Raw genomic sequence first — 12727 nt, forward strand, 5'->3', positions numbered from 1 at the left:
TATTTAACAGCTATACAAACATTTCTATTACCTTTAAGGGACATTACAATGAAGAGCACTTTTTAATGAGACTCTCACAGCTGGGTGTATGTCCAGCTGTCATTGTGAAACATGCCTCTAAGGGTGGAGTGTCTGGGGTACTGCGGTGGGCCAGTAACATGCAAGGAATGTGTGTGTGTGCGATTTTGGGGAGGTCATGGAAGGCAATTCTGAAATGGCTGCAGGGGGAGGCGAGTATGGATGTGTTCTTCCTGCAGCACAGTCAGGGACCTCAGCATGTCCGTTTGGTCCTCAAGCAGCTGTATGATCTGCTCCTTTCCCTGTTTCCTCTTCTGGCTATCCATTTGCAGTTTTTCATTGATAGCCTCTCTCCAAGCTTTCTCCTTGCTATCAGCAGGATCAGACAATGGTAGCACTTCCTTGAACATGTCTTTCTTACTCCTCCTGGTAGTCTCCTTGTCAGCCTGAGCTCCTCAGCCAGTGTTCAGGAGGAGACTCTCAAGGCCATATCTCCAAAAGCTATAGAAACAATCGACAGAGGCACTAGAGGCACCACCTTGATTAATACAAATTACATACACCACTTTCTCACTTTCCCTTGGCAAGCACACAGCACATTGAGAGCCCTAACCATGGTGAGTTGGGCACATAGGAGAGGGGGTAAGATGGGACAAAGGGTGGGGGGAGGTTAATGGTGGATCATTAATCATTACAAGCGCTTAGGGACACTATTCTGAATACTGGCACTGTTTTCCACAGGCGGAGTAATAGAAGCTGATATTTCCTGAGGGTAACCGAGGATGCTCCTGAATGTGTGTGGCTGCAGACCAAATCCGTATGCTGCTCACCTGTGTGCTGCTTTGGTGCCTGCAGACATAACTGCTGATTGATGTAGCAAAGTTTCCTTCCTCAGGGGAAGGAACAAGACAGCCCTCCCAAGGAATCTATAGCAAAGGATTGCAGAGTACTTCCACAAAAGTTTCCTAGAGATCAGTATGGAGGATTCCCGGGACATCCCGGTGTGCATCAACAAACTTTTCCACATTCCCCTTCCCTGGTCTAGCTACACAGGGGAATGAGAAATAGATGCATACAGTGCTACTGTTGGTTATTTCTATCCCTCTTCTACCCTGGAAACAAAAATAGCTCTACCTCATTTCTCCCTGCAATATCAAAGCACAATGAGTACTTACCAGAGCTCCCCTGTCCTGCACCCAGCATGCCAGAGCCAGAGTGCTGGGACTGGCTAGATCTCTCCAGAGATTGAAACATGCCATGCCACCAGACAACCCTGTCACCTGTCCTCCATCCTGATCCTCCTCCAACTCCACTTCCTCATCCACCACTTTGTCCTTGGGGTTCTCTCCACTGGCCACTGCCTCCAGTCCCCATGGAGTATCCACGGGGCTCTTGGCAGTGGAATCGGGGTCACCACCGAGGATGCATGTAGCTCCTTGTAAAAGCGGCATGTCTTTGGCAACACACCAGACTGACAATTGGCCTCCCTTACTTTCTTGTTATGCCTGCCTCTGCTCCTTGATCTTGGCGCAACACTGCTGTCCCTCTCATACCCGTTTCACTCCGTGCCACTGCCCATAAGTATTGAAGTTCCTACGGCTGTTGCAGAGCTACAACTGCGCAGCCTCCTCTCCCCACAGACCTAGCAGATCCACCAGCTCCGTTACACGCCTGCCTGGAGTACATTTGCTGCGGGGAGCTGCCATGGGAAGATGCTATGTGAGCTGTCCACGCTGAGAAAACAGGAAGTAGAATTTCAAAAATTCCCAGGTCTTTAAATGGGGGAGGATCACATGCCTGTGTACCTGGCTGCAGGGCACCGGAGTTCAAAGTGGTGACCAGAGCGGTCATGCTGGGCATTAGGGGACATCTCCTGGAGGTCAATGAGGGTGCCATAAGCAACGCAGTGTCTACACTGGCATTGCCTCGTTCTAACTTCATTGCAAAAAACTGTGTGGCTCTTGTCCAGGTGGTTTTATTATGTTAGCAGAGCAAGAGAGTTAAAGCAGCAGAGGAGCATTGCAGTGTATACATCTCCACTATTTTGTCAACAAAACTGGAGTGTAGACATGGCCTCAGTTTGCAGCCAGATTTTGCTGAAGCTGGCACTTCAGTTTTGAATCTCTACCACAGGGAAAGAAGCTTTGAATAAGTAGCAATAAATCCAGAAAAAACAGCAACAGGGTTAATTAGACTGTGGGATAGTAGGAGTTACCCTTTACAGTCCAATTTTCCACTATTGCAGTTGGAGGTAGCATCAGCCTTCCCAACCTTATTAAGAGCGTGGATTTACCTGGAAGCTGAAACCAAGGTATTTCTCCAGCAATGAGGTGCTCTTTGTTCTGTAGCTGCAGTGGTAAACTGCTAGTGGTGCCAGTAGCTGTAAGTCTTATAGAAGGGTGGCTAGGCTGTGTGCTCCTTTTGGATATGGTGTTCCTTTGCCTTCTGTGTGATCTCGTGAAACATATATCCTGTTATCCATTTAAGAATTAGGTTTTTTAGCCACCTTCTCATGAGATTAGGCACAAGTACAAGGAGGTGGTTTGAGATGATTACATACGTCTCCTTTATATATTTACATTCTGGGGACCACCCACATCACAGAATGCATTTAAATTATTCACCAAACTTTCTTTTGGAGTCAAGACTAAATTACAGATTCACTTTTCCCAGACTACAAGAAAAATTAGCTACTTTTCCAATGACTATTATTAGACACTTTTTTTTTAAAGAGTAGGATCCCTTCACTGGAGACCTTTCAAATAGTGGGGAAAGTCTTCACACCTCCTAAATTCCTTTAACTGCTAGTTATTTAACTCTAGGTTGCAATAAAATTCTAAGAGGTTGAAAACAAGCTCCTTTTTTTGCATGCAAATTTAAATATTTTTGGTAATAATATTTGGTGGTTTGGGGAAAAGGGGTGAAATCCCCATTAGAAAAGGTGAGATCTTATCTATTTTCAAATGATACAGATAAATTCTTCTGAGCACTGTGGAATTATAGTATTGTTTTAATTATTTCAATTGATAAGTCAGCATTGCTTCAAGCCTGTAGTTGAGCAAAAAAATGGCCTTTGGGAAACATGAGGTCAGTCTTATTTGATGTCACAACAGTGCCAGTGTAAATATCTATTAGAAAGCACTTCGTAAGTTCTAAAAGTAATCTTTTCTTCTGTTGGGGAATGCCCACCTGTCAGCATCAAAAATGTTCTTTTATAGCATTTAAAATCTGTCACATAATGCTTCTAATTACCATAATCTTCTCAAAATCCATTGCTACTGTAGTAATCAATTGGTTTTCTCAAGTATTAATAGTCAATGAGTTAACAAGCTAGTTGGCAACAAATATAACGCTTCATGTCTAATTATTTGGGTAATTAAAATGTACTTTTTCTATTATTCTTTCTCCAGAATGCTAGAAGATGACCTCAAGTTAAGTAGTGATGAAGAAGAGAATGACCAGGTATGAGCTACTGAATTCAAATGTAATCTGTAGAATGTTTAATACCAAGTCTGATTTATTCAAGTAATATTACGCTATTACTTTTTAAAGTCTATGTGGAGGTTATCAAAATAATTTAAAGTACTGTAAATGGAATACCAGATGTGCTTGTTTCATGACAGATTGTTTGTTTTAACTACTGTATTTAGTGAAAATGTGCAACACTGCTCTTGATTTATTAGCTTGATGTAATTCGGAAATATTTTTGGATACGTCTGTTTTTTAAATAAAAAATAATTCTGTATTAAAGATTCAGGTTCAAATCTTCAAACCTGGGTGTCCAAAGTAAGGGTCCTAAATCTATATCTGGCACCAAAAATTAAAATCGTCTGATTTTCAAAAGGTGCTCATCTGCCATTGAAGTTGATGGGATTTGCAGGTGCTCAGTACTTCTACAACCCAGGCCACTTACATGTTGGTACATGAATTTATGTGCATTACTTTAGGTGCCCAGGTGTGAACAGGTTGATCTCATTGCTTTTAATTTCTCTTTAGTTTGGTTACATCTACACTTGGAGCTGGGGGTGTAATTCCCAGTTCCTGCAGACATAGTCATGCTAACTCTTATTGAGCTAGAGCAGTGGTTTTCAACCTGTTGTCTGTGGACACTAGGGTCTGTAGACTATGTCTAAGATTTCCAAAGGGGTCCGCACTTCCATTTGAAATTTTTTAGGGGTCTACAAATGAAAAAGGTTGAAAACCACTGGAGCTGGAGCAAAAAGAAAAGGAGTACTTGTGGCACCTTAGAGACTAACAAATTTATTTGAGCATAAGCTTTCGTGAGCTACAGCTCACTTCATCGGAGCAGTTTTTCTCAAGGTCCGGTATATGGACCGTGCCAGTTCCTGAGATCTCCCTGACACAGGTTAGAAAGACAGCAAGCCAGTCCCTGGTATCAAAAAGGTTGCGAAACACTGAGCTAGAGCACTAAAAATAGTAGTGTAGCCACAATAGCACAGACAGCAGTGAGCAGCAACATGGGCTAGCCACCCAGAATACAAACCTTCTTGGACCCCATGGGTATGTACTTGAGGTGGCCGCCGCTGCTGTTTTTAGTGCACTTGCTCAATGAGAGCTAGTGCAAGTATGTTGACACAAGCTCGAAATCACACCCCTCGCTCACAGTGTAGACATAGACATATTTTAAAACATGCTGCAAACTATAAACAAGTCAAACCCTTCTGATATTTATATTAGATAAACTAATATTTCACCAATTTTGAATAAAACAGTTGGGTGTTAAGAAGATTCAGCGCATGGATTAAAGTTGTTTATCACATTTAAAAAATTTCTTTTTGTTTAATGTATTTCTTGCAAGAGATCCCGAAACACGTCTGATTAATTACTTTTCTTGCATGTCTAGGTAGTTTAATGTACAGTGTGTAGACAGACTAGGGCAAGGCAAAATAAGAGACAAAGAAAATGTTCTAGGAACAGTAATGAGCTCAAGGAATTGTTGGGTTCAAGGAGTAGGATTATGTGTTTTAGGAGGTAAAAGTTAGGATTTAGGAGTCACAGTAAACCATTGAGTTAAGGAAGAAGAGATGAGTCTCAATTAAGGATGGGATTTGGAATCATGAAAACATGGGACAGGGTGGCTGTTTCTTAAAATGGTAGAAAATAGGCATATGGATCTATATCTCCCATGGCAAATGGAAATAGGGATAAGAAGGTGTATGCTAGTCAAGGAATGCAGGGTATAAGAACATAATATATTGGGGGGGGGGGGGAATTGCTGTTAATTCCTGCCTACTTCCACAGACCTGACATCTTTTTCTTCCTGTGCCACAACATCTTCAAGCTAATAATACTTTTCCTATGGCTCAGCAACTAGTATTGTGAATGTTAGCTTCTGGAATACTAAGTACCATGCAATAGAATATTACAGTATCGCCTTTTTGTTTTGTGTAATCTATTTCTCTGCTTATACCACATAATACCTTGTTTACCTTTTTAATTATTAGTGTGCGGTGCATTAATGGTTTCAATGACTTTTACTCTGTTGCCCCTTTTTCCTGATCAGTGTGCTGGAAGATAGCTCCATTTAGCACATCTTCCATGAAGTGGTTCCTCCATTTCAGTCTAATTATTTTATATTTTAGACACTGACCTCCTTTTGCCATCTGCTGGACCAATCAGCTAAATCATCAGTATCCTATAGAATCTGTTTGCATCATTGTTCCTTAATATTTACTCTCCCTCTCAGTTTAATTATCTCAGAAATCCTGGAGATCTTGACCGCAATCCCGCGCTGCCTCCGAGCTGTGCTTAATGCCACTTTTGCCCTCTTTCCCACCAGTCCTGGGTGGCCAGGAACAAAGATGTTCTGCAGTGTAAATTAGAGTATCTTCAAGGGTGTTCTGACTTATATCATCTCCCTATGGCCTCCAGGGGCCATTCGGCAAAGGGGGAATATTGTACAAGTGTGGAAGTATAGAAATTCATTGACCTTGTCCCATTTCCCTGGATATATATTCTATACAAGGGGCCAGGAGTAGTACCCTCTATGGTGGTTCTTCGCCACCCAAGAATTTCTCTGTCACTAAATTGGTAAGACAGCATTATGGCTGCTTTGTGCCACCAAAGAGGTATAAATCAACTGAAGCAGGGCTGAGGAGCTAGTCCCCTATTTTGAATGCCTTCAGCTAAATCATTTGTATAAGTTATGAAAAACTGATTTTCTAAAACTGTTCCCAGTGGCGAGCTGGTCTTGTGGTTAAGACACTGGTCTGAAACTGAGGAGACTGAGTTCAGTTCCTGGCTTTACCAAAGACTGTCTGAGTGATCTTGAGCAAGTTGCTGAATCTCTCAGTGTCTTGGTTCCTCATTTGCAAAATGGAAATAATCATACTTCTTTACTCCCATGCATTGTCCATCTTGCATACTTAGATCATAAGATCCTCAGGAAATGGGCTCTTTCTTATTGTGTATTTATACAGTGCCTAGCAATATGAGTCCTGAGCTCTGATGGGGCCTTTAGGCACTACCGTAATACAAATAATCCTTAGTATTTTCCCTTGTTGATGAGAAAAGTAGTAAATGTTCATCTGACTAGCAAGAGATGGGCCTAAATGAGAGTAATCACTCTCCAGCCAAATTCACAATTTACAACTACCTTTCTCCATCTGAACTTCATGGCTTGGTCCCACACCTGTAGCTAACATTTGTCCCCTGCTGTTTACCAGGTTTTTGCCCAGAAGCCTACTTTACTTCCTATTACATGACTCTTACCTTACCCATTAATCTCAGATTTGAGTGAGAGGAACAGGAAGGAATGGGGACAGAGAAAAATATAGAAATGAATTTCAGTTTTTTATATAACTAATTGCTATTATCCCTCAGAATAATTATAATCATTCAGTAATTGAAGGGAAATTTTACAAGAACTAGAAAGCTTTTTTTTTTGCCATTACTTAAATCACAAAAAAGATTTTTTTAACAAGAATTCAAAATTTGGAGGGAGATTTTGTATTTGATTTTGAAATATCCAAGAAGCCAATGAAAAATGCTGAGGTTATACAGGTGAGGAGAGGAGCCTGACACATGTCAACACTGATGTCTGGAGAATTGTGACAAAGCAAGAGAACGTGAATGATGGGGATACAGATACAGAAGTCAAGATGGGAAATGGATATGTGAATAAGAGCTTCAGTAGGGGAGTGACCAAGACCTTGCTGAATGCGGACTGCATTCCAGGGGTTACAATAGGCAAGATTCATAGACTTGGGAACTATGGGGAGGCAAAAGAGGATAGCGTTGAACTTAGTGTGTGTGTAAGCGAGCCTACAGTAATTATATTATCCACACATATTAGACAGTCAATTTTAATTACATAAATGTATTTTCCTCCTTTAATGAACATAGTTTATCCATTTAAACAGATCATTTTAATTTTACAGGCAGTGATCATAAGAATTGATATGTAGAAGGAAAATTTCCAGTTGGCATATTTTATTTCATACACATTGAAGAAAATTTACCTTTTAATCCCCAATCAATATCTAAAGAGCATACAATTAACAGATAGCAAGGTCATTAACATAAATCTACAAGTTAAAGAGCCACTTCCTTTTGATTTATAATGCATAGAGTAATAATTTTGTCATCATCTCTCTCAGAAAGTGTCTGATGCTTTGTAGCATGAAGATGTCAGAACTGTACTTAAGATTGTTCAGAGTACTGAACTGTGGTGGTTATTGCCTCTTGGTTCCCTGATGTGTGGAATGGCACATGAAACATTCCCATTAGAATACTCTGCTTTTCATTGTAGAGGTCACTGGATAACTTAAATCAGTCTTGGGTGTAATATTAAAAGGAGATTGCCAATTGTAATGTGAACAGATCATTTTTTCTTCTTTGTCCTTTTACAATATGAAAATTTCCTAACAGAAAGCAGAGCCTTTAAGGGAAAAAACACTCTGAATTTACTTATGCAATTCATGTCAATCAATGGCCAAATAAATTAACTGACTGCTATGCATAGATGGAATAATAATCTAACATATTTTTGCAACCCAAGTCTGTTTCCTTGAATGCATTTTTCTCCTCAGGATCAGGTTGGTTGCTGCTGAAGTTTTGTGGCTGTGAAAATTTATTACCCACAGAGTCAATCTACATTCAGTCTGCCAAGTCTGAATAAATAGAGTCATTGTGCTTGTCTGGAATATGTAACCAAAGTTCAACCAGTCAGCTTGACTTTCACATCCCAAGGGATTCATAAAAGCCAACACCCTGGTATGTGCTCTTGATTCCTGCCAAAATTTTGTAAAATTGAATAAACAGAAGTTGAAGAAGCAATCAAAACTTGGTCTGAGAAACGTGGCTCCAGACTCAAACTCCTGGTGTACTTGAAGAAAAGAACGAAGTTTTAATACTTTGATTAATAATGATATGGACATCTCTTAGCAAGAGCAGGTAAATATGTTATGAAGATTAAAGAGCTATATACAGGGTACATAGGAAATCAATGAATAATTATCTCAAATACTGCTTAATACATTCATTTTGCCTATGTAAGTTATACAAAAGGAAAAATTAGAGCAGCTTTTACATGTAAATAGCTGCCTTATTTAGGCGCTGATAGAAATAGATAAACACTGCAGGATCACACTCCGGTATTAGACTAATACATATGTAAGTTTCCTTCCATCTAATATATAGCATTAAACACTATTGATGCTTAGCTTTAATATAATCCAAAATGAATAAGCTGCTGTCAGGATTCTTAGTAATACAGGAATTTAGACACTAGTTGAAAACTAGCAGCTCTTTTCCATCCTTGTGAATGAAGCAATAGTACATTAGTCCAATCACTCGATCACAATCAATACAACTATATATCCCCCAGCAGAAAATAATTTGTTTTTAGAAGTCCTCAAGTTATGTTTAGTCAATATGTTTTACTACAGCCTACATTATCAGACAATACTATGTCTTGAATTTCTGCATATGCACTCACAATCAATACAAAGTTAAAATTTGTAATGAAAAGAAAGACCATGCAAAATGGCAACCTGCTTTTTTGCCATAAGATCTTAGATGATATTATGGGGCTTTATGAAGTCTAATATCAGCCAATTACAGAGCACAGCCAGGTGCATAAAGAGAAAACAGATCCATCAGGTAAATTGGAACAGGGCCATGCAATCTGTTAGCCATCAGAACAATTTTTAGTCAATATCTTGCATAACAGGATGCTAATTGCATTTGCATATGCCATGGCCAGAGAATGTACACACATCTGGTCATTTCAGCATAGTACTCCATCTACGCACCTCTTCGTTGGTGCTGTACTTGCTGCCTTCTCAGGAATGACAATGAGCAGAGAGATGAGAATAGTCAGACCTAAAAAAACACAAAGCAAACATCTTTTCAACGTCAGACCTGGGTTTAAAGGTTTGGAAACAATCTTCAAAATGTTTGGAGGTTTAGGGTCTGATTCTGAACCACCAATATTAATGGGAGTTTTGCCATTTATTTCAATGCAGGTAGGATTGGTTAAAAAAACAAAAAAACCACACACATCCAAAAGTTTAGTCAAAACCTATCTGTCTTTTTCAAACTAAGTTGGTTTTCCAAGATGTTCTGGGAAATTTGTAAAAAAAAAAAAACCTTTCCTTTGAGAACAATCTGTTCATGATGATTCTCCATAGTACAAGAAACCTATCTCATGGTATTCTGGCACATCTGCTTCTGGTCCTGACCTGAATTGAGAAGAGCAAAAATGGAAATAAAAAATGTTTGGTTTCAGGGATTGGTGAAGTCTCAGGCCAGCCCTTCCTTAATCTGGACTGGTTTGCTCAGCCCTCTGTTCTGTAGATAATGTGACTATATTTCTTGACTGGAAAAAATGAACCTCATTATTAATATGAACTTCACTTACCCAGGGAAAGTCCATTATTATCTGCATATTAAAGGAATGATCCTTTTGGCAACAAACCAAACTAAAATCTGGAACAAGATTTAAGTAAGTCAATGGAGCCAATTTTCAGCAATGCTGTGGTTTGCCTGCACTGATTTTAAAGCTTTGTGACATCTACATTTGCACTTTAGCAAGGAATGACAAGAAGACCATGATTGGTCTTCACTGAAACTGACAGATAAGACACCATAAGAGTGCAGTCTGATCCTTCCAAACTTGGCTCACATCAGGGCCTGTGTTACAAAATCAGATTCAGTGTATGGAAGGCAGGATCAAGCTCTAAATTTGAATACTGTTGCCATGACTCACAGTGCTAACATAAATTAGAGATTGGCCTAAATCACAGGATTCCCCAAAGTTTAGGGAGGTTCACAATAGATCAAGTTCTGATTTGGGTTCTTCTCTAGTAGCAAACACTTTAAAATAGACTGTAAATTAAACAAATACAAGCACATTTTTCTTCGCTCCCCATATTGATGCTGCTGCTAAATAAAGTTGTTTCTTTACAACATCTCCAAATTCTGTCTATTCCCACGATCACAGCTGTTGTCCAAGCCTGAGGATTTTTCACCTTGACTACTACAACCTCCTCGTGTCTGGCTTCCTAAAAGCTGGCCTTGTCTTCTTCAGTATAGCAAAAATTCTTCCACTGAAATTATCTATATTGCCTGCTATCTGACCATGTCCAGCCTCAGTCACTAAGGATCTGACACAAAAACCAATGAAGTCACTTCAACAACTCCTGCTGACTTTAAAAGGATTTGGATCAAACACTAAACCCTTTCACTTGTTTTCCCTGGCCTTCCACATCAAATTTAAATCAAAGCCCTTCACAAATTAGCCCCTGCACCTCCCATTTCACTGTCATCTCCTCTAAAGCTTGCACAATCAACCGCTGCCTCCCATATCCTTCTCCCCCTTCATTTCCATTCCTTCTTCCACGTGAACATCTATACATGAAACCTATGCCATGTTTCCATCCTCTGCTCATCTCCTTAAAACACACTTCTTCTATGAAGGTCATAAATACTGGTGCTCCTGCCAAAGAACTGTTAACAAGCAATAATAAATCATTACAATTAAATAACTTTTTTTAAAAAAATATGGAGCTTACAAGGCACGAGCTAACTCCACCACTCAATTGCTTGCGTGCTGCTGCATTCCATCTACCATCCCTTATCTGTCTATGTCTATTTAGTGTAAGCCAGTGTTTCCTGTACTGGAGAAGTGAGCTATCCCTCCAGAGGCAACAGACTAGTCAGGAAGAGGCATGAGGCAAGTAAGATGAGTATTGCTGAGGAAAGCTGCAGAACCCCAGATCTGCCCCTCCTGCTCACTGCAAAAGTGCTGCCATATCTGCAGATAACATAGCAGGCAGCTGCTTGAAAGCCATTTGTCTTCCTTCTCTCCCCTGCCCCCAGTATCTCTCTACAGGAATTATCTGTGGGAGCAGCCTACATATACAAGGGAAAAGGCTCCAAGTGTAGCCAAGCTATTCTCTGCTTCTATGAATTTAACACAGGTTTGGTGTGATACCAGGATGTCCCTCCTCAGCATGAGTGGGAGTCTGAGGAGGAAGAAGATCAGAGGTACCAGAAGGGTTGACAGCAAGGAGCAGGGACAGAGTCAGCTAAATATGTGTCAAAGAGCAAAAAAAATAAGAAAGAAAAAAGAAAAGACAGAGAAAAGACAAGAAGGAATAAAAAGAACAAACAGAAATGACGGAGAAAGAGTCACAGTAACAACTGCTTTAGGACATTGCAAAGGGACCTGGAGAAGGATCCATCTGCCAGATCATCAAAAGAAGTTTGAGAACTGCTATTGTAAACTCTCCAGGGCAGGGCCTTGAGTGAAATCGTGCACCCATTGAGGTCAATGGAAGTTTTGCAATTGACTTCAGCGAAGCCAGGATTTCACCTCTTGTCTTCTCTCTTGCCTCCTGACAATTTGGGCAGTAACTAAAAATATACTTTGATACTTACAAAACATCACAAACAGTGATGACAGTGGCAGTGGGCAGGGACAAAGTTAAGAATATTTGGTGTATCTAGAGGGTTTGAGTATCTATTCATGTTTTTGGCTTTTTGGAATAGTTCAACTTTAATTTAAATTCTCCTGCTTTCTAATGATTTGTGTAAAACTATGGCATTCTGTTGAAGTTTGGGGTAGTTTCCCCTGATGTGTTCACAATTTCAATGCCACTTGCACTAAAAATTTTTGTCTTGGATTAAGAGAATCCTCCTTTGAAAGAAGACTCTTTCTTATTGCAAGGTAATTGCTGCTTCCCTGAACTGACAGAGAATTTTCACCAGTGTCACTGGCATTATTAATTTTATTAGTCATTTTATTAATATAAGATGGAATGAATTTTTAATGTAGACGAGTAGGAGCCAAATTACCTTGTGTCAGTTGGAATGCTACATATGTATACAAAGACAGAATTTGGTCATAGATCTTTTTGGGGTTCTAAAGTCAAAATAGAAAAATCAACATTTACCAATATGTAAACTTTGCTAAATGGCTAATACTATGTAAATGCAGCAAATTTGGCATTACAGATATTAACTAGTTAATACAATACCCCTGAGAGGTACTTAGCTATTATTATTTCTAGATATTGACAAGGAAACTGAGACAGATAGAAAGATTAAGTGACTTGTTCAAGGCTACATGATGAGACAGAGGCAGAGCCTAGACTAGAACCCTAATCTTTTAATGCGTAGTTCCAGACTCACATCTCTAGACTACGCTGACTCTTAAGATGAAGAAGGATTAGGAGAAAATGAA

The 12727-nt window shown here is 39.7% G+C and overlaps 1 protein-coding gene across 1 annotated transcript in view; it reads left to right on the plus strand.

Annotated features, from left to right (window-relative positions):
- Positions 1-12727, plus strand: part of AFF3 (AF4/FMR2 family member 3) — a 446656-nt gene that overhangs the window by 330333 nt on the left and 103596 nt on the right. Inside the window, 1 exon segment of the mRNA XM_038411042.2 lies at positions 3429-3480. Coding sequence (XP_038266970.1) covers positions 3429-3480 — 52 coding nt within the window.

This window comes from Dermochelys coriacea, chromosome 1, assembly GCF_009764565.3.
Source record: "Dermochelys coriacea isolate rDerCor1 chromosome 1, rDerCor1.pri.v4, whole genome shotgun sequence".
Lineage (NCBI taxonomy): Eukaryota > Metazoa > Chordata > Testudines > Dermochelyidae > Dermochelys > Dermochelys coriacea.